Source organism: Nilaparvata lugens, chromosome 13 (genome assembly GCF_014356525.2).
Source record: "Nilaparvata lugens isolate BPH chromosome 13, ASM1435652v1, whole genome shotgun sequence".
Classification (NCBI taxonomy): Eukaryota; Metazoa; Arthropoda; class Insecta; order Hemiptera; family Delphacidae; genus Nilaparvata; species Nilaparvata lugens.
The window spans coordinates 10,912,265-10,935,648 of NC_052516.1; the positions used below are offsets into that span (position 1 = coordinate 10,912,265).

The 23,384-nt window shown below is 34.2% G+C and overlaps 1 protein-coding gene across 1 annotated transcript; it reads right to left on the reverse strand.

The window, feature by feature from the left end:
- Positions 1–2,624: 2,624 nt before the first annotated feature.
- LOC111046062 (succinate--CoA ligase [ADP-forming] subunit beta, mitochondrial) lies at positions 2,625–23,233 on the reverse strand. Its single transcript, XM_039439818.1, has 10 exons — positions 23,061–23,233; positions 20,748–21,016; positions 17,620–17,782; positions 14,792–14,894; positions 13,482–13,643; positions 11,774–11,917; positions 10,519–10,679; positions 8,408–8,527; positions 5,618–5,800; positions 2,625–3,143 (listed from the first exon to the last, which is right to left on the reverse strand). Exons 1-9 carry the CDS (start codon positions 23,124–23,126, stop codon positions 5,636–5,638), a joined length of 1,353 nt encoding a protein of 450 aa, XP_039295752.1. The 5' UTR covers positions 23,127–23,233; the 3' UTR covers positions 2,625–3,143; positions 5,618–5,635.
- Between the last annotated feature and the right edge of the window lie 151 nt (positions 23,234–23,384).

Consider the following 23,384-nt stretch of genomic DNA (forward strand, 5'->3'; position numbering starts at 1 on the left):
TTGACTAGTAGTGAATCTGAATTCGAGAACGCTAATGCAGTCTAGTGGCAGAAATTGGTACTAACAAGTTCACAAGCGGACATTGTGCGCTTTCTAGCGGCAGAAATTGTAACTATGATCACTTCCATTGTGACTACCGCGAGAAGTAAATATTACTTACTAAATTTGAATTCAGTCAACATGGATTCAGTTTTATGAGAATTTTACTGATTTTGTAACAATTTATCGGTTTTTAAGGGAGTATAAATGTAATTTTCAACTTATTTGATTGAACTTGAAGCTGGAAAATCCAGGTTTTTATGAATATTAGCTACAAATTGGCTAGAACTGGACTTGAATAACAGGTAGCCTAAGTACCGTACGTAGGTACTAAGCGATATAGAAATAGCTATACATTCTATGAATAGAATTGCTATAGATTGTCGCTTTTCTGTATAGGGCTACTTGTAATATAAATAGAAATGAAAATCTCAGTACCTTTTTTTTAATATTATTCTATCACAACATGATAATGACTTGAAAATGGCATGAATGTTGTGATGAAATAATTAAAAAAAAGATACTGTACCTACCTACTACTGAGATTTTTATTTATATTTGGAAATTGATCAATCTGATAAATTCAAAATTGTTGTAGATAAATTTTTTGGACTCAAAATTGTGTACGAATAATATTATCATTTAAGTTACGTAAGTAGCATAACCTTTAGACTGTGTATTCCAAATTAAGGTTGAAACAGTTTTGGGCAAATGCCTGTTGTTTTTACCTGAATTGTATTGCATATGAATAAATGAATAAATAATATTTGCTATAGATTGGTTATTATTCTATAATATTAATTAATAGATTATACATAATCTTTGATAAGGATATACAATATATATACTTCTACACTACCATATTTATTTAGTCTGAAGATTTGTGTGTAACTTAAGAACGGTGAGGAATTTTGAAAATCGGATTCCAGATTCGTGTTTCTCGCCTCAAAGAGCATAAGGTCACGAAGTTTGAGCGATTTTTATTTTCCACAAACAAATGAGAAAAACCATCGTGCATTTCGAAACTGTAAAAGAAAAGTACCTATCTCAGATTTGGCTGAAATTTGCACCTTAGATGAAGCTTTACCTGAGAAATGTCGGAGCCAAATTTTGCAGCTACTATAGGCCTACAGGGTGAGTTATGCAGCTTCAAACTTACATTGTCACACCCAGCTACTATACAGGATGAGTTATGCAGCTTCAAACATAAAATTTGCAAATTTTTTATACGGCCATATGTAATGAACGGCAAGCAATTTTGCAAATCGGATACCAGATTCGTGTTTCTCGCATCAAAGAGTATAAGATCACGAAGTTTGAGCGATTTCTATTTTTCACAAGTTAACCATGGACTACCCATCGCGCGTTTTGAAACAGTACCTAAAGAAAAAGTATCTCAGATTTGGCAGAAATTTGCACCATAGATGAAGCTCTAAATGAGAAACGTCGGATCCGAATTTGGCACCCCCAGTTACTATACAGAGTGAGTTATGCAGCTTCAAACATAAAATTTGCAAATTTTCAAACGGCTATATCTAATGAACAGTAAGGAATTTTGCAAATCGGATTCCAGATTCGTGTTTCTCGCATCAAAGAGCATATAAGATCACGAAGTTTGAGCGATTTCTATTTTTCACAAAATAATGAGAAAGCCATGGACTAACTAACCATCGTGCGATTTGAAACAGTAGAAAAAAAGTATCTCAGATTTGGCTGAAATTTGCAAAATAGATGAAGCTCTACAGATTTACCTGAGAAATTTCGGAGCCAAATTTGGCACACCATCCCCGGCTATTATACAGGGTGAGTTATGCAGCTTCAAACATGAAATTTGCAAATTTTTAAACGGCCATATCTAATGAACAGTAAGGAATTTTGCAAATCGGATTCCAGATTTATGTTCCTCGCATCAACGAGCATAAGGTCACGAAGTTTGAGCAATTTTTATTTTCACAAAAAAATGAGAAAACCCATGGACGTGCGTTTTGAAACAGTAGAAAAAAGTATCTCAGATTTGGCTGAAATTTGCACCATAGATGAAGCTTTACCTGAGAAATGTCGGAGCCAAAAATGAGAAAAACGCACCATCGTGCGTTATGAAACAGTGAAAAACGTATCTCAGATTTGGCTGAAATTTGCACCATAGATGAAGCTTTACCTGAGAAATGTCGGAGCCAAATTTTGCAGCTACTATAGGCCTACAGGGTGAGTTATGCAGCTTCAAACTTATAATTTGCAAATTTTCAAACCGCCATATTTAATGAACGGTGCGGAATTTTGCAAATCGGATTCCAGATTCGTGTTTCTCGCATCAACGAGCATAAGATCACGAAGTTTGAGCGATTTTTATTTTTCACAAAAAAATGAGAAAAACCATGGACGAACTTTTCACAAAAAACACCATTCATTTAATGAACGGTGAGGAATTTTGCAAATCGGATTCCAGATTCGTGTTTCTTGCATCAAAGCGCATAAGATTAATTACACTTAATTAGGCTTTTTCAACCTCCTATTAAAAGTTTCACACCTTAAACCTAAAAAGGATCTTTCAAAGGATCTAAAACTAAAATAAATGCAACATTATGTCATGGATCTGCACATATTTTAATGCAAATACACACATTGGGACTTATGAATGGTAACAATTGAATACCAACAACAATGCTATGCATGATTAATTTACAAAAACGAAGTGATTTTTCCAAAAATCGTTCAACAATACAGTGCTTTTCTTCAATATCGACAATTGAACAACTTTACTTTGTAAATGTGCTATAAATTACAATAATAAATTCTTTAGAAATAAAATTCAATTGCCACTATTCCAAAAACAATTCAATATTGTTCTCAATCATTCAATTGCAACTAATGATAAAAACAAAAAAATATTAAAATCATAAATTGTTTCTAGAGAGAAATATTGGTTTACACTAAAGCTTCTGATATAGTTCACTCGGAGAGCTTTTTAAAATAATTATACATTAATAATTGTAACATTAATACCGGCAATAAATACTTTACAATCTTAATACTATATTTTAATGAGAAATTACAGTAAAGCCAACTTTTACTTAGGCGTTGTTCACGAGAATTCTCTACAGCATCTGAAATCAAAGAGAAATTAGGAATATTTAATGGATTGATTATTATGAATAATATGTAGCATGGATGAAATAAAGAGTTCTTTAATATGTTTATTGAATACATATTATATCAAATATAAAAACCACCTTATTATTTTAAAACAAATCAATATCGTTTTTCAGGGGAAAAAGTCACCAAAACATTGGATGTCAGTTTATTAACTTGACTCAATGGCCCATATGGATAAAACCAGAGCAAATGCTCATGAGCAAGAGCATGGAGCATAAGGTTTTGCTCATGAGCAAAATGTAGAAGCAAAAGCATTTGCTCATTTTTATATGAATAAGCTTTACCTTATACTCTTACCTTATGCTCCTGAACTCTGGAGCAAATGCTCACGTATTTTAAAGATTTTTCATCAGCTGATTCGCTTTTGTAGCCTTACTTTGTTTTTATAGCTCACGGAAGCGCTAAATATGCAAGTAGGGGGCACCGCTTGTGTTTGCGTCGTCTGCTCTGTTTTCTATTGATGAATAGAGTTTTAGGTTGGTTGAGTTTAGAATTTTGAAATAATAGCGTGAAAAAATGTCATCTCTATAATAATCTTCAGCATACTCTTATAATATCAATATCCTTCTTATAATCGTCTACACTCTTATCTTCTTAAATGCCTATTTCCTACAATGTGATGGCTATCTTTATAACAGGTAGAATCTTTTGTATTATTTTTTTTGTAGGGATAATGGTGATATATATCATGGTTGAATCTAAAAAGAGTTTTATAGTTCTCAACTATTGATTATGATCGTATCTGGTATAGTTTCCTCTTCCTCATACGAACTAGTTGAGCCATTTTACTATGAGCAAAAGGTGATAAGCTGCTCTAGACTAGACTCACCTTTTTTGAAGCATTTGCTTCAAAAGTTGAGCAAATGCTCTAGTTTATTCATACAATTTTGAGCAAAAGCTTTTACTTTTGAGCAAATTCTCAAACTATTTTTTTGATGAGCATGAGCAGAAGGTTTTGCTGACGTTTATTCATAGAAAATGAAGCAAATGCTCCATATTTTAGAAGTAGGCTATAAGCAAATGCTCAACTTTATTCATATGGCCCAATGTTATTGAATAAACGTCCAAATAAGTGGTCAAATGTCCACTTGGACATGGATGGCACACGGAGTAAGTAACTTAACACATACACTTAATACATAAGCCCTGAAATTAATCAGATGCGACCTGAAAACTGTGACACCATACTTGAGCCAGCCAGGTCACTCCATATTTATTTTATTTATAATTTATTTATTTATTTATAATTTTTACAAAGTAGCACTGATTGGGAGAGAAAAACTAAGGATACTTCTTGTACTATTTCTCTCCCAAATTTACATAACATTTTAAAAGTCAAAAATAGGGTTATGGTTTCACTTTTATAAAATTTAGTCCATTTTCACTAAAAAGCAACGGAAACTAAGAATTTTAAATTTTGACATATTGGGCCATATGAATAAAGTTGAGCATTTGCTTATACTTCTAAAATATGGAGCATTTGCTTCATTTTCTATGAATAAACGTGAGCAAAACCTTTTGCTCATGCTCATCAAAAAAATAGTTTGAGCATTTGCTCAAAAGTAAAAGCTTTTGCTCAAAATTGTATGAATAAACTAGAGCATTTGCTCAACTTTTGGAGTACGATCATATGCTGATAGTGAATGTTTTTGTGATTTTTCTGGCTTCAAATTTATCAAGTTTTTTAATATTTTTCAATTTATTAATGCATTTTCAAGTGTAATAATAATTTGTTTCATCTTTCTGATCAACCGAGATACAAATTTTTTAGTATAATGTATATTTGGACTGTAAATTTTTGTGATCTTTATATAAGTGTTTTCATAACCTCATTTGAACTATTTTTATCAAAATTAGGGAGAGGAACAGTTTTGGGTTTATCCTGTTGATTCTCTCCCTATCATTAATTTGATGTTGTGATTAGGGAATGTAATAAATGTAATGTAAATGTAATAAATGTAAAAAAGGTGAGTCTAGTCTAGAGCAGCTTATCACCTTTTGCTCATAGTAAAATGGCTCAGCTAATTCGTATGAGGAAGAGGAAACTATACCAGATACGATCACAACCAATAGTTGAGAACTATAAAACTCTTATTAGATCTTGGAAAAACAATTTTATTATGAAACGAAAATCCAAATTAAATGCTGTAATTCACCCCGTAGACTTCTGCTACTGCAAATATTGACAACAGGGTAAACAGCTAGATGGAAATTCAATGAGCGCTACTATTCAAAAATTATTTGGCTGCCTGGGAACCATTAGGTGAATTACAGCATTTAATTTGGATTTTCGTTTAATAATAAAATTGTTGAATCATTAGCATTTGAATAATTGCAACATCTCAGTAATTTCCATCTGTAGACATCTTGGAAACTTTCCGCTCAACTTAACCTTAGATTAAAGGGCTGCAATTCTTCAACTAACCTTAGATTTAACGGCAGTTTAGAGAGGCATTTCAAAGTTGACATCTAGTTTAGCAGCACGCGCCAACCCCACAATGGAAGACAGCTTGACAGCCAGACGCGCAGCCTCGTCCAAGTTATCAACCGGCAGGATTTTCATTCCAGATGAAGCGATCAGGATTTTGGCATCGTCCACGTTGGTTCCCTGCAAATTACACACAACAAATCAATTCAAAAATCTAATAACTATTTAGCTATGGTGAGGTACACATTATAAAGTCACCAACTGATCAACATTGGTGTTACTATCCTTGTCTATCATTTGACAAAGCATAATATAGCATAATATGACTCTACCTTCAATATTTGTTCAACAGAGCCTTATTTATGTTGAGGAGAATTTGGAGAAGTTTGTGGAGCAGGGGGTAGTTCATAGCCATAACACTAGAAATAGGGGTAATTTGACTACTTATCGGTATACCTATTCTAGTACACAAAAAACATTTCTATTTTTATCAATAAAATTGTTTAATTCACTTCCTGAAGATCTTAGAAATATGGAGAATGGAACTTTTAAAATTTATATGAAACGTTTCTTAGCAGCTAACCCTTTAAACAAGATTGAAGATTTTTATACATTAGCTAGGAATATTCTGTTATAAGTTGAAAATCAGGTGACATATTATCATAGGGTACTGATAGTGTAACTTACTGATGTAATATATTTTTATTTTGTATCATTTTGTATATATTTGACACTTGTATTGTATCTGATGACCTCAGATATTGCTGCAATAAAGATTCTATTCTATTCTATTCTAGAGCTATCCTTTTCTAGCTGCGCGTCGGTAACAGAGAATCAGCAAATCTGGAGTCCTATCATTACTACTGACTTTAATAGTATATTACGCTACAAGCAAAGAAAGTTAGTGTTCACGGTATGAGGATAGTTTCCCGGGCGAGGCTTGCCGAGCCCGGGAATATGTTATTCGAATACCGTAAACACCTTTCTGAGAGAGTCGTGTACGATATTTTTCGCCACACTACAGGTATAGCTGACGCCAAAAAGTTAGGCGGTTTCGTGGGTATCTTGTGCGTTCCAACAGCTGATTTTTAAATCAAAAGATACAATAAATAGATGAATTGCATCAGCTGTGAGTAGGTTACACCATGTGACCCAAGAAGCCGCCTAACTTTTTGGCATCAGCTATATAAGAATAATAAATTGAATAAGAATGTTTTATGAGGGGGGGGGGAAACTTTGATGTCTCATATCTCAAGAACCAGACGTCGTAGGGTACTCAAAGTGGGGTGGAAATTTCCGATCTCACCCTTCTGAACACAATGCACCATATGGCACAGTTGTCCAAACACATTTTCAAAAAAGTTAGAATAGCAGTCTCACCTTTCTTAGTTCCATGTTAGCGGCCGGAAAGGGTACTCTTTCCGGCCTTAGCCGGAAAGAAACCTGTTCTGACGTCAGACGAGAGTCGTTTGCAAACAATGTCTTTCAGATCTACGTAGGGACTGGAAAACAGCTGCTTTCTGTGCAGTGTGGCGAAAATTTTTAATCTCACTATCAGGGGCGCCATTTAGAGGGGCCTAGGCCCCCCAAGGATCAGATAAATAATGAAAATGCGTGTCTATCTACACGGATCCTTAGAATCTCATACTGATTTGATACAGCAGTAGAATACATTTAAACAGCAGTAGTATAATCCTTCTACAGTATCAACAATGTTGCAAAATTTTCTTGAAAATATGGATACGGGTAAGGAGTAATAAAGAATATATTTTTCTCTGTGGTATAGTTGAAGCTTAAATCTAGAATGGGTACAATTATTGATCAGGGCACAATTAGTCCATAACCTATTTTCTGGACTATTTTAATAATTCAAAATTCGGGGGAGGAACAGTTTTGGGCTGTGCCTGTTTATCCTCCCCCAAATTATTCTACATAATAATTTTGTATCATTGAATCAATAAAATAATAATAATAATAAGTGAGTGATTGCATAAATTTCAACGTGAGAATTAACAAGTTGCAAGATGTCGCAGTGGAAGCAAAATGAAGGGCACAATCAGACAATCAAAAATGTATGTGCAGAGTTGTTGAGAATTATGGGAACAGCTTAATGTTTCTTTAGCTTTCTACTTTTTTTGGTTATTTTCCAATTAGAATATGACCCCCAATGGAATTGTTGAAATTGTCATTTTAAAAGAAAAATTTATCTGTTTCCATGATTTTTAAGAAATCTGTTTCAGTATAGCCTATTCCTTCTTCACGTTCCTCACTGTAGGCCTATATTTGTTTGTATTGATACTTCAACCACATTTGTATAAAACTTACTTAGTTTTCGTTGTTTTTGAGTGGAAATGGACTAAATTTTAGTAAAGTGAAATCATAACCCTATTTTGGACTTTTACAAAGTGTTATCTAAATTTGGAAAAGAAATAGTACAAGGAGTATTCTTAGTTTTTCTCTCCCGATCAGTGCTTCTCTGTAAAAAATATAAATGAATAAATAAAATAAATAAATAAACTGGAAAAATGAAGAATATAATAACATCTTCGAATGTAACATTTATGGGGAAAAACCCAGAACCCTCTATCTTTTAGGGGTATTCCTTCCCACCCCTCATACCTCTTGGTTTTTACCCCCCCCCAGCAGTTTGGTGAAATGGCGCCACTGCTCACTATAGATTCCAATAAACAAAGATAGACTTTCTGATTATGTTGATGAATGTATGTATGGATGAATGAACGAATGAATGAATGAATGTATGAATGTCTGAATGAATGAATTACGAACCTGCAACCGACAGATGATGGGAATTTTGAGGTCCAGCTCCTTAGCAGCGGCAATGATACCCTCTGCGATGACGTCACACCTCATGATACCACCGAAAATGTTCACCATCAGTGCGTATACCTGAAACACAAAACAATCACCAATTTATTGGATTATGAATAATAGCTATGTGAACACATCTAACCTAACCTAAGGCAACTAACGACAGAGCAAGTGTGTTGAGCTTGTGTGTACACACATGCTCACCATGCATATTTTCCCGAAAGGGACTCCCCACCAACAAAAGCCATACGAATTTACTTTTTTACCATGCATGTTGTGTCATCAGCGAAAGGCTTAGAATGAAAACAGCTTTTCAACAGCAGATTCTAACATGCAGTAACAACTGGAAAAATTACAAATTATAATGATAGAATAGTTATTTGTGCAACTAGTGCGCAAAGTAACAGTTTGCTGCACCGAAAGAAACGTTTACGCCCGAGCCGTAGGCGAGGGCGGAATGGTTTGTTGAGTGCAGCAGAGGAACTTTGCGCACGTATTTCACATTAAATTTTTCCTACAGTTACCATTGAATATGAGAAGTGGGTAATTATGGGTAAAATTGCCTGAAATCCATCAAATGTTTTTCTGTGTAATTTTATTATTGATAAAAAACCTTAATCCTAAAATCCTAAAGTCCTCGTTGTCCTTGGTTATAATATCTACTTAATAATTTGCTCGTTGTGCTTTCTTGCACCTCTGCTCACTATAGCAGCCACAGCAGTCACTGTTACCAACTTCATTTTGATTTTGCTGCACTGTTGCTCCATATAACATACTAAGTATTTTGCGTTGCCATGTTGCAAATCTGGAGTGCAGGAAAAATTTTTCCCGCACTAGAGCAGAAAAGTGATACTTTGCGTTCTGTAATCAGTGCAGCAATGGCCACTTTTCAACGTAACTGTAGGAAAAAATAATTCAACCTCAAATAGAGCAGCAAAGGAAAAATAAACAATGAAATATATGATCGACCGAGCGAAGTGAGGTCTAAAGCTGCGTTTACACCAAAGTTATTAACACAATGTTAGTATCTTTATCCTTATAGATTCTATTAGATTGAACGGAACTTGACAAACACATATGATCATCATGTGTATGATGAGTCATGTTCAATCTAATAGAATCTAAAAGGATTAAGTTATTTACATTTTGTTAATAACTTTGGTGTAAACGCGGCTTAAGATTTAAGTCGACGGTTTTACATTTCTCTTTATATGTTTTTATGTTCCGCATTTACGGCGAAACGGTAATAGATTTTCAAGAAATTTGACAGCTATGTTCCTTTTTAAATTGCGCGTCGACCTATATACAAGGGTTTTTGGAAATTTTGCATTTCAAGGATAATATAAAAGGAAAAGGAACCTCCTTCATACGCCAATATTACAGTAAAAATCAGACTATAGAAGTATTAATCATAAATCAGCCGTTGAGTGGATTATATCATAGAGAAACAATAGCGTAAGTAGATATCCCATGGTATAGGGAATTTATGTCGCAACTTTTACTGTTATCTCAAGCCGATTACTGTCGATTATTGTCAATTTTTACTGTTTTGTTGGGGTGAGAGTGTATGAACGGCACAATATGAGAGACTACCAGCGTCACACAGCTGCAAAGGAAAGAACTATGTGAACTATCGGCTTGGGATAACAGTAAAACTTGCGACATAAACGCCCTATACCATGGGATATCTACTTACGCTATTGTTTCTCTATGATTATATTCATTTATTCAATTTTTCAGATATTTTTCCATATGAATCCAGCATAAGTTTCTTAAAAATGATTCGCCAAACAATTCAGCATTGGTGTATTTCACTAGAGGAACTGAATTCCGGGCGAAATCTTTCACCCTGTATAGCTCGCTAATGAAGCGTTTATGGATATATGTTTATAAGAACTTTTTTTCTTACTTTTACCTCTACTATCACGTATTAAATTATTTTACCATAATTAAGAATCACCCTGTATACATATGAATACTTGTGAGGAAGCTTACAGAACGGTTATGAGAAATATGATCGAATCAATAAATTTAGATGAATAATGATGATGATGATGATGATAGCTGACCTTGGGATCAGATGTGATAATCTTGAAAGCTTCCTTGACAGCCTGAGCCGTGGCTCCACCCCCCACATCGAGGAAGTTGGCGGGCTCACCGCCATGCAGTTTAATTATGTCCATGGTGGCCATTGCAAGCCCGGCTCCGTTCACCATACAACCGATGTCACCTAACCAACACAATAAACACACATTGAATACCAATAAAATACTAATAAATATACTATTTAATAGTATATTTCGCACCTAGAGCAGAAAATGAGACTTTTCCGGCTCGAGAGGCTCGAAATCGGTTTTCAAGTCCGAGGCCGTAGGCCGAGAAATAAAAGATAAAGTGGATAATAAAAGAATGATGACTTGTTAGTCAAAATTAAGTCCAATGTCATCTAAACAGGATGAAGAGGAAGAAAGGAAAAAGAACAATATCTTATGGTGGGAAGAAGGAATAGAAGGTAGAGTAGGAGGGGGAGAATTGGGGAAGGATATAGAAGATAAAGTGGAGAAAGGGAAGAAGAAGGTGGAAGAGATTGAGTTGAAGATGGAGAGGGCAGTGTAAATTCCTTTTGAATTCACAATTTCAATAATTTGTTCTTAAATGAACCAAGTTTATTTAAGGTCATTCATAATATATGAATGTGAGTGAAAGTGTAGGGGAGAAGAAGAAAAATCTGGTGTGGCGCACTCACACTACTTTCCTTGCCGTCATGAAAATTGATCACCTGACGCTAGTGTTCACGCGCATAAGAGTCTACTATTCAAAGATCTGAGCCAGCTGGTGACAGGACAATAACGCTGGAGACACACGATGTGTGCAATCTCTCCATAGTGGATGATTACCCAATACCCAAAACCACTTTTTTGAACTCAGGGGACCTTGAAACGTATAGAAATTTAGAAATTGGGGTACCTTAATTTTTTTCGGAAAGCAATACTTTCCTTACCTATGGTAATAGGGCAAGGAAAGAATACTTTCCTTACCTATGGTAATAGGGCAAGGAAAGTAAAAAGAAGAAGAAGAAGAAGAAGAAGAAGAAGAAGAAGAAGAAGAAGAAGAAGAAGAAGAAGAAGAAGAAAAAGACGACGACGACGACAGCTCAAAATAAAGTTCATTTCTATTCTATTTTAATCAAGGATTTAAAAGGACAATTAGATGGATATTAAAAAACTATTTGACATTGGTTTTTGCTAAATAAAGTTCATTTCTATTCTATTCTAATCAAGTATTCAAGAGATAAATAACAGGAATATTAATAAGGATGCTTACCGTCGAGAGCAATATAGTTGAGCTGGTACTTGGCTGCCTCCACCTCCTTGGAGTCCTCCTGCGACCAATCGCGCAGCCCAAACAGTTCCTTCTGTCTGAAATCTGCGTTGTCATCAAAACGCATCTTCGCGTCCAGGCAGAAGTCTGACAAACAAACACAACAATCAATATCAATTCATTCTACATAAAATGGCAAAACTAAATATACAAAAACAAATACATGGAAAGAATAGTAATAAATAATTGATAATATTTTTCGTGGTGATTTATTTATGACTAATTTTAAGCATGTTAATAATAGTATAGTATAAAAATAATAATATCGAAATATCGAGTGACCAGGCTGGCTCAGCTCGGGTGTCAGAGTTTTCAGGTTGCACCGGATCGATTTTAGAGCATCTGACATCACCTAACGACTGTTCTTAGTAGAGTATAGTGATATCCACGTTATAATGTCAGTGGAGAAAGATAGGTGAACAGCGTTGCCGATTCTCTGACTTGCCACTGCCTTCTTGAAAGGTTTTAATTTTAAGTTTTTGTAATGTATTGTATATGAAAATTTTTATATTTTTCACATTTGTAAAGTTTGTTTAATGATTTTGGCAATAAATATTTCTTTCTTTCTTTCTATAGAAGATAACTGATACCGGTATACCTCAAGTAATATTAACTGTTAATTCTTGTTAAAATTATATTTTATTCGTTATATTTTTCAATGATTTATTAATACATTTTCATAATTGAAATTAGATAAAAGTTAATTATATTTCTACATAGTTGAAAGACGATCTAGCAACGTCGCGCAGGTGGATAAGTTTGTTTGTTTGTTTTTTAAAGCTTCCCAGAGACTCTAATCAGAGTATAGAAATTTTCAAAAATGTATAATACATACAGTAATACAAAAAAAAGAAAAAATCACACAAAGGAACCCTCTCTACACACAAACCCTTCTGAGGTATAGAATACTCCAAGCATCAAAAAACTTTTTAACTCGCTTCTCAAAAACATCGACATCTTCAAAATTTTTCAAATGAGTGGAAGCTGTCTAATAAACTTAAGGCCTGTTATGTAGATTTTTTCTCAAAAAGAGCTGTTTTTGCTCAGGTCAAAAAGACCTGATAAGGATAGCGCTATCTGCTTTGTCGAATGATAGACAAGGATAGCAACACCAATGTTGATTAAATAATGTGTCATTATAAGGGTAAAAACACACTGACGGCGGAGCATAGCGTGTCGTGGCGTGGTCGGAGCGTTCATGATACACACAGGAAGCGTCTGAGCGTCAAGCGTCAAGGGCCTAGAAGAGTAGAGTAGAAATGTACAAGAGTAGACCAGACCGGCACTCGCACTGTGACGCTCCGCTTGCAGACGCTCCAAAAAACAAACCAGCTTGTGTCCAAAGTTTGATGCCACGCTCCGCTCCGCTCCGCGAGTAGACGCTTCCAGTGTGTTGCATCTCATTGCTTAACATGATATTGTTCACGACGCTCCTCAACTCCACACTCCGCTCCGCTCCGCTTTCAGTGTGTTTGTACCCTAAATTATAATGCTCCATTATAATGTGGATCCCACTACAGAAAGATGATACGAAGATGATACAAGGATGATAGACAAGGATAGCAACACCAATGTTGATCAAATACTGCACTGCCATTATAACGTAGACCTCACTGTAGAAGGATTTTCCTCATTTCACTAATCTACTCACAGTTTCCTGAGGCATCCTCAGCATAAGGATTGACCTCAATGAGGAGGGCATCCTTCTTGACGAACAAATCGTAGAGCCGCATCAGCATATCGGCCGTCTGCTCCTTCTTGTCCCCCAACCCCACTTTCTCGGCCATCGCTAGGGCTTGCTCCTTCTTCAAACCTATAACAATCCATTCAAACCCGATTAGAGATCATACAGTTTCACCGATTCTCCAAGAAAGTAATCTTACACTTTTCACAAGAGAAAAAGACTGTTCATTCTTCAAAACCTACAACAATCAATAATTCAAAGCCGATCACAAACCACACAATGTTACAGATTCTTGAACAAAGTTTCATTTTTCACAAAAGAACAATTATAATTTTTCCTACAGGTACCTTGGAAAGTGACCATTTCTGCACTGATTGCAGGCCGCAAAGAATCACTTTTCCGCTATAGTGCGCAAAGTATTACTTTGCGTACTCTTAATACTTTGCATATTATCTTGCAGCCATCCCAATCAGCTGTTGACAGTGTTGGCGTGTATTTTGAATGTGAATTTGTTCTACCTATATTTTTTTCTGATTTTCAAATAAATAAAAATGAGAACTCATTGAATTATACATTTTGAATATTATTAATTATTCATTATTTCAAATAATATATTTTCCATTCATAATTGATTGGTTGAAAAATTATTTAGAAATTAAGATTTACTCATAATTATTCAAATTTTCAAATTAATTGAATTAATTCAATTTTTAATTTGAATAAATTATTGATTATTAATTTTCAATTGGATTATCAAGTTTAAAATAAATTAAAGTTGTTATTAATAACAAAATTATACAGACAAACATTCGATGGATTTCAGCCATCATTTTACCCATAATCAACCACTTCTCATATTCAATAGTAACTGAAGGAAAAATTTAATGTGAAATACGTGCGCAAATTTCCTCTGCTGCACCGAAAGAAAACATTCCGCCCTCGCCTACTGCTCGTGCGTAAACGTTTCTTTCGGTGCAGCAAACTGTCACTTTGCGCACTAGTTGCACAAATAACTATTGAAGCTCCTAAGAAAACAACCAAGTATTGATTGAAAAATAGTTATCATGAATATTTCTTCATCAACCTATAAAAATCATTCAAAACCGATCATAAACCACACAGTTTTACCGATTCTTAAACAAAGCCAACTTTCATTGTTTACAAAAGAACAATTATAATTTAAAGATCCTCAGAAAGACAAGCAAATTTTGAATGTAAAATAGTTATGAAATATATTTAAATTTATTTTTATTGAATATTTGTTTAGTTCGAGTTACCTTCAGTGATGTTGATGGGCTCATATAAAATAGCCTGGGGGTTTTCAGCTGCTACCTCTTCGATGTTAACTCCTCCTTGAGATGAAGCGATCAAGACTGGACCCTGGAATTGAAAATATAAAAATATAATTAAATTAATAATAAACAAGCATTGAACATTGTATGAGTACTAGCCGTCAGGCTCGCTTCGCTCGCCATATCCGTCTAGCCAGGGGGCTCCGCCCCCTGGAACCCCGATTGGATCGTCCAGAAATGAGATCAGCGGGCTCGCTTCGCTCGCCTGCATTTTTAATTTGAGCATGCTTCATTCCATCAGAAAGTCAAAGTACTGAGAAAACGCAGAAAAGCTGAGAAAAACGCTGATTTTGGGCGTATCTTTGATGAAATATTAAAGTCACCTCATCACAACATTTTTATTTAGACCCTACCTAAAACTCTGTCTAAAATTTTGGACATTTTCTGTCTACTACTTGATAAAAGAACTGAGAAAACGCAAAAAAACGCTTATTTTGGGCATAAATTTGGCGTTATTTCAAACTCCTTCTAACACAACATTATTACACCCTAGCTTAGCTTCTGTACTAAATTTGAACAATTTCTGTTCATTTGTTCTCGATAAATCCGAGAAGAAGCAAAAAAACGCTAATTTTGGGCGTATCTTTGACGTTATTGCAAATTCCTTCTAACACAACATTATTACACCCTAGCTGAACTTCTGTACTAAATTTGAACAATTTTCTGTTCATCTTGTTCTCGATGAAACTGAGAAAGCGCTAAAAAACGCTGGAAAATGCAGATTTTAGGCGTATCTTTGGAATTTTTTCCAAATCCGTTCTTAGTGCGCCTCTAAAGGGCCAACTTAACATATCTACCAAATTTGAACGTTTTTAGTTCTGCGAGTGAGTCAGTAAGTGAGTGAGTGAGTCAGTCAGTCAGTGAGTGAGTGCCATTTCGCTTTTATATATAGATATAATAATTATTCAAAATTATTGTGAATAATTTACTAAAAGAAAATATTGTCATAATGTTTCTTCTTCTTCTTCTTCTCAGCCTTTTCCCCTTTGAGGTGGGGTCGGTGTGGGGTCATGAGCTTCGTTTGGTGTTAATGTTTCTATTTGGTTATAAGTATGAAATTAATTCTATGGTAGGCTATTATATAGTTTTGCACTATTCACGATGTTGCGATCAATATTCTATTTTCTATAAAAAACAAAATAATTTCCTTTCTTCCAACAGCAAGTTTAAATACATACTTCGGCCTTGATAAGAACAAAAAATTAAGAAATAGACGAATAATAAAAATATATGATTTACTTTGGATAAAATACTCAGTTCGAGATCATAGCATACAATCATATCCACTCATTTGTAAACAGTTTGAGATCATAAACTTAACACAAGAAGCAACTTTTCTACATTGTATTCATGTTTTGAATAGAGAAAAGAGAATACAACAATTAACTTTTTACTGCAACTAATTAGGACTTGCTTACATTTCTTAACAGTAAACAAGTCATTGTAAGCAAGGTCAACACTCAACTCGTATTCAACATTTTTAACAATGTAGCCTTTTACTCTTTTACTTTGAATTCCTCTCATGGTTTCTCACTCCTGAATGAAATCCTCCTTGTCTGATTCCAGACTGAAATCATAATTCACGATCTCAATACAATAATTCTCGCTATGATGAACTTCTAAAAAACGAAATCCGATATCTATCGAATAACAATTTGGATTTTTCTACTATTTATTAACCTGTTACCTCTGTAGGTAATGAATGATAGACAAGGATAGCAATACCATTGCTAATCAAATTCTGCCATTATAACGTGGACCTCACTATGAAACAGGAGGTACCTACTTTCTTTTCTTTTAAATATTGAATGACTGTGGTGAGGTCCACGTTATAATGGCAGTATTTGATTAGCAATGGTATTGCTATCCTTGTTTATCATTCAACAAAGCAGATAGCCCTATATCATTCTCACTTTGCTCTGTTGCCAGACCGTCTTCTAACAATGTAGATTAATAATAAGGAAACAAAACATTTCATCTTAATTGTGAAAATTCATTTTGAAATTATTCAAAAATAATTTATTGCTTAATAAAATATAATTGATTATTTTCAACGAGAATGAACAGTTAATATTACATCAATAAACTTGTATCAGCTACCGTCTATAGAAGGCATTGACAAGACAGATGATCGCCAACGTTGTACTTCTATCTTTCTCCACTGCCATTATTTATTCATTTTAATAAGAAAACAAATATATTGTCAAATTTCACTAAAAATTTATTAAAAACTTTAAAACAGAACCATGTTTTCACGTAGTTAACCAACGCATCATCAGCTGTACTCAGTACAGGACATCATCAGTACTAAGTGAAACCATGGTTCTGTTTTAAAGTTTTTAATGAAATTTGACAATATCTTTGTTTTCTTATTATGGAGAGATTTCACAACATCACCATCAATTCTACTAAATTTATTCATTTATTTTTTATCCACAATCACAAATCATAATTAAAATATGATTGGACATACAGGCATAGTCCAAAACTGTCTTCTCCCAAATTTTTACAAATAAAAGTTTAAAAAAGAATGAGGTTAGATTTCACTTTTCACTTCAAAAAGTCCAATTTACAAACTAACTTCAAAACTAACGACTAAACTAAAAATTTCAAATTTTGATAATTTAAAACTAATTAACAACAAAAATATTTCACTCAAATCTCTACAATTTTGAAATTTCTGAGTAATTTTACAAAATTATAACGTGGACCTCACTATAATATATTTATATTTTATTTTATTCTCGACTCACAGCAAAAGCTCGCTCCATCATGACAGCGAAATAGTACTCTTTGCGCGGGAATTTGCGTTCGGCTACCATGACAGAGTTACAGATTCGGCCTTTGGCTCCGGTCTGCTTTGTGATAAGGAAGTCACCTATCATCTGACCGGCGAATTCTTCGGCTTCTTCTGGTCTGAAAAAATACAAAATAATAAGTAGGCTATATTCATAGAGAAACAATAGCGTAAGTAGATATCCCATGGTATAGGGCGTTTATGTCGCAACTTTTACTGTTATCTCAAGCCGATTACTATCTATTATTGTCGATTTTTACTGGGTAAGAGTGTATGAACGGCACATTATTGATTGATTGATTGATTGATTGAGTACTTCATTTATGTAGATTACAATATATACTGGCTTATACACTTATATACAATAGCTTACAATACAGCAAAATTATAGATGAATTTACATAATATAGACTAAGAAAATAATTATTGAACTGTATATGATATGAAAAAGTAATTTGTAATATAATAACTGGAGATCTTTCTATAATATCTTTCTTCGGTCACCTGATTAGAGCTTCGGAGGACAGACTAAGCAGAAGAATTATTGAAAAGTTGTGGAAAAGTAAAACAAATATAAAATGGATTGACGAACTCAAGGAGGATACGAGAGAGTTGAATATAACATTCGAAGATTTGAAGAACAGTCGGACAACATCAGAATCCTGAAGGACAAACAGACCAGACTGCAGATCAAAGTCAGACACAGAATGGGAAGAGTGATTTCGGACGAGGAAAGGAATTAATTTCTGAACGAATGAAGAAATATTGGGCTGAGAGAGGACGGAGTAAAGGTGGAAGATACTGACTACAGTGGTCCAATGAAGGCCATAAAATTATAATAATAATAATAATAATAACTGGAGATAATTATATTGTTATGCATCTTCATAAATTGGCGGAGCTTTGGACATTATGAGAGACTACCAGCGTCATAAAGCTTCACAGGAGAGAACTACGTGGACTATCAGCTTGAGATAACATTAAAAGTTGCGACATAAACGCCCTATACCATGGGATATCTACTTATGCTACTGTTTCTCTATGGTATATTATACAATGTGTACGTTATGTACATACAGTAAATTGTTACAGTTCCAATAGTAAATTGTTCCATCACGTGACTAGTGCAAAATGTTCCCATGGAACGCCATTTCAAAATCGTTGGTTCAAGCTTTTGGCGAGCACTTAAAAGTTGATTTACACCAAAATGTGTCGTTTACTAGCTGCGTGAATGAAGAAAGGCTGTTCTACAAGCTTACCGTTTAGATAAGTGTGCATTTCTTTCATTCCATTACTCTCAGATTTTCTATAGAGAAAAATTCATTTAACGAATGGTTATCAAACATCATTTTGTTGGTTATGTACTCTATGGCTATGCTATGGTAAACAAACAAGCTAACAGCGCATGCGTAGAGAAACAAGCAGACTACAATTCAATCGACCAATGAGAGCTTTGATAGTTGGAACTGTAACAATTTACGAGGCTTCGACTGTGGGGCAGGAACTTGGAACTGGTTTCTGGTACAGAATCTGTCAAAATTCTTTTCATGGGACGCGGAATTTTATCTTGTAATTGTGAACCAGACAATTTACCACATTCTATGTACCCAGAACGGGCTCAATGAAATTCAAGTCCTACATTTCACAGAATTTCTCTTTTAATGATCCATGACATTGATCGATTGGGAAATTAAATCTCGTATAATTGTTTTGTGTTGAATAACAATTTATGTGATAAGAAATCTCAAGAATTTCAAACATAAAAGAAATGATGAAGTTACAATAACGGAAACCAATTAATGCCTAATCAAAGTTCACGTCTATCAATAATTTTATCTGAAATATTATCGTTCTTTCTAGACTATTTTAAATTTGGACTGTAAGCCATTTCTGCATGATTCAGGAAATGGAATTGGCTATAAAAATGTCATAAAATAACTCATAAAAATAATGATAAGCAGTCATGACTCTCTCCATCAACGATTAAACAAGTAAATACGATTTGTATCTTAAACTGATAAAAACACTGAACAGGAAAAGTATTGAAATGCGCAGACAGAAAACACTAAGGGCCGGTTTCCCAGCTCGGGATTTAGTTGAGTTCTAGACTTTAAACAGCTGGAGTCAGAAAATTAGCTTTCCAAAACGGGGCGTAGTCGCAGTTTTTATAACAGTAGTCGCTTTTTTATTTTCTCATTTCTATAATTGGAAACGTTTTTTCCTTGACGAAATTAAATAATTCAAAACAGCTGAAACTTTACACTACTTTCTCTTTATTTTATTTTGTGTTCAATTTTCTAGTTTTTTGAAATTTAATTCAAACGTGACTTTGACAATGACTATGACTACGTCCCGTTTCGGAAAGCCAATTTTCTTACTCCAGCTGTTTAAAGTCTAGAACTTAGCCAAATCCCGAGCTTGGAAACCGGCCCTTAGAGATTAAAGCCTGCATCGATTACATCAGGTTATACAAATGTGTAATTAAACATAAATTAATAGATGCAATACCCTATAGCATAGAGGGAGTTTTAGCTGTTGTGGTGAATGAACTCGGTTGTTATAAGTTTTATAGCTTATGAGTGTGAGTTCTCAACAATAATTCCTGAACACCTCACGCCTTTTTTTATGTTCTGATTTTTTTTGTAATATTCTATTCTGACTTTTGAGTGTTATTTTTATCTTCGGATAAATTCTGAAGAGTCAAATACTGCCAAGTAACTGGAAGACATAATATAGAAACATAGTTTCGAACAATATGTGAGCTCACTTACCCAATTTATTTGCACCCCCACTCTAAATTTAATTGTATTACTACTACACCTTCTCTAGAACATGGGTTTCCCATAGTTGAGTAGGTTAATTTCCGAAAAAATGCAATTTATTTATATTTTGTAGTAAATTTCATATATTGTATTTTTGAATATTATGTACTTTTATTGATTAGATTGTTTATTTGTATATTGATGGAAATAAAATGTATTTGTATTGTATTGCTTGATTTTTTTTTGACAAGAATGAATCTGAACTAAACTAAAGTTTTGGTTTAGGAGCTCGCTACGTTCGGTCAAATTATTCAATACTCACGTGAAGACCATCCTGACACCGCCCTTAAGTCCACCCTTGAAGGCGCCCTTGCCACGCCCTCCAGCCAGCACCTGGGCCTTGAGAACGATGTCCTTTACATTCAGCTTCTTGGCAATCTCCTTGGCTTCCGCTTTGCTCTTGGCCACTCCGAAGTTGGGCACCGGAATTCCGGCTTCCTTCAGAAGAGTGTAGCTCACATGTTCCTGAACGTTGAGGTTACGGGTTTGTTGACCGTTTTGAGACGGTGCCGGGGTGGTGGCTCCAAGTAACTGTGGAAAAACAAAAACATCTTAAAATTTATTCTATTTTCAGAAAGTGTACAGTAAAATAAGTTACATTCCCCTTAAAATTATTCAGTAATAGTAATTCTATTCAATTATAAGTTGATATTTATAATAAAAAATATAATATTTGGACAATTTGAAACTAAATTAGGAAATTGGAGAGGTTTTGAGCAATTGCCTGTTTTTTTTTCTTTCCAATCATTGTAATAATAATAATATTTTATTTTCAACAAAAGTATAACAAAAACAAAGTAATACAGTTGAAAAACGTCACAGATTAGCATACAAAATAACATAACATAATAGCATAAAATATCAATCTTAGAATAAAACTCTACTAACATTCATTGAATTTGCAAGACTATGATAATAATTTTTTTCACTCTAACAAGAATTCGTCAACCTCATAGAAAGCCTTCTCACTGAGAAAAAAATATAGTTTTGTTTTGAATTGTTTTTCTTCAACAATATTTCTCAAATCAGCCGGAAGTTTCGCAAAAAACTTTTGTCCCCTATAAGAGGTGTTTTCTCAAATACACTTAGCCTATGTCTCTCAACTGAAATGTTATTCCTCCCTCTAGTGTTATAGCCATGAATATCTGAGTTAACTTGGAATGAATTCAACCTATCCTTCACATGTAATATTGATTTGAAAATGTACAATGATGGAACAGTTAAAATACTTAGGCTACTGGAAGACTCCCGACATGTCTGTGGAAATTTGAGCCCCTCCCGGTATCTTATTGCAGACTTTTGCAAAACAAAAATTCTTTGAGTTTTTTGCTTCGAGGTACTCCCCCATAATTCTATGCCATACGCAATGTGGGATTCAATCAGTGCATAGTAGACACTTTTGTAGACGCTGTTGTTTTAGGCACCCGTTTAACAATATTTCTAAATGCAAAAAGTGACACAATTTCAATGATATCTTGTATTGTTTATGCTAACTTAATAAATAAATAAATCAGTCTATGACCGGCAGTCACCAGATATACTTTGTCAAAGTTTAAAACAATAAAAAACACTACTTGGGATGACTGCAGATAGTTCGATTTATGTGGCTCTGTAGATGGACTGCAACTCTAAATATAGAGCCAGTCTCAAACTTTAAAGACAGTGAATCGGCAAAGCTGCTTTTCTATTTTGTTTGCCACTGCCATTATAATGTTGACCTCACAATAGAAAGCCACCATTCCTAGGCCCGGTTGCACAAAATCCGGTTGAATTTTAATCATGATTAACTTTACAAGAACCAATCATAGAAGAAGTTTTTGAAACGACGGTTTCTCTTATTGGTTTTTGTGGGATTAATCACGGTTACTATTTAACCGGTTTTTGTGCAACCGCCCTAGTGTCCTAGATAGCTTACATACGGTACGTTTCTCTGGTGTTCCAATTTAATAATTTACTGGCTCAATTTAATAAAGGTGACATGCCAGTGAGTTATTTAGTGGAGATGTTATCAAATAAAATCTATTAGGAAAAAATGTGGAGATGTATTTCATCTTTCATACATATTCAGTGGGTTATTTTATTTTCCAAATAATTGACATATTATATTCGAACATATCACTTCAAACAGATTGTGAATGAGAAAACTAATTTATTGTCATACATTAAACGGTTTCAACTTGTGTTTGAATCATGTATTAGTGCTATGATTACAAAATCATGTTTGTTCAGGATAATTAGTCTATCAGAGATGCAAAGGGCAAACCAATATTAATTCTTAAACAAATAAGAGCCCAATATCGATCAATATAACCTCTATGAAGGTGAACACAATTTGTATTTGTTTGGAAAAAGGAGCCAAAAAATAAAGAAATAATCATGCACGATTGTTGGATGATTATTGCTGAAGTCAACAATTGATTGACAGTGCGTTTTTTATGGAATGATTAGCAATAATTGGTAAATGATTGCTTGATTCCCAAATTAGCACACAGAACAGCTGATTAGGTTACATAGAGCAGACAAGTTTAGACTGAACAAAATAGCTTAAAATAGGCAAACATATAAGATTTATTACCTTCACACAGTTTCTTTTAGCTAAGTTCTCGATAAGAGGAACACTCCTAGCCAAAATCGTTGCCATATCGGTTGCCTGACAGTATAATTTGACGAATTTGAAGTAAAAGTAAGACCCCTTTCCAAACCACCCAAGCAAGGTCTTCTGCTGTTCTGCTGGCTTGATATCATTTGAAATTATCCAAGTGGTGCCTTATCATGACTAATGTGATCATGATGGCATAGCAAATATATAGAACAAATAAACGATAAAGTACAAAAAATAGCTATTTAAAATATAAAAAAAGAATATAAACATTTTTTTACATCAAATCGCATGGAATAA

Excerpts from the sequence above, each read along its gene's own strand:
- LOC111046062 (XM_039439818.1), bottom strand. The coding sequence starts at position 23,126 with ATGGCAACGATTTTGGCTAGGAGTGTTCCTCTTATCGAGAACTTAGCT. Across the intron at positions 14,895-17,619 it reads TGATGGAGCGAGCTTTTGCT|GGTCCAGTCTTGATCGCTTC; the intron begins GTGAGTCGAGAA and ends TTTCAATTCCAG. Across the intron at positions 13,644-14,791 it reads GCCCATCAACATCACTGAAG|GTTTGAAGAAGGAGCAAGCC; the intron begins GTAACTCGAACT and ends GGATTGTTATAG.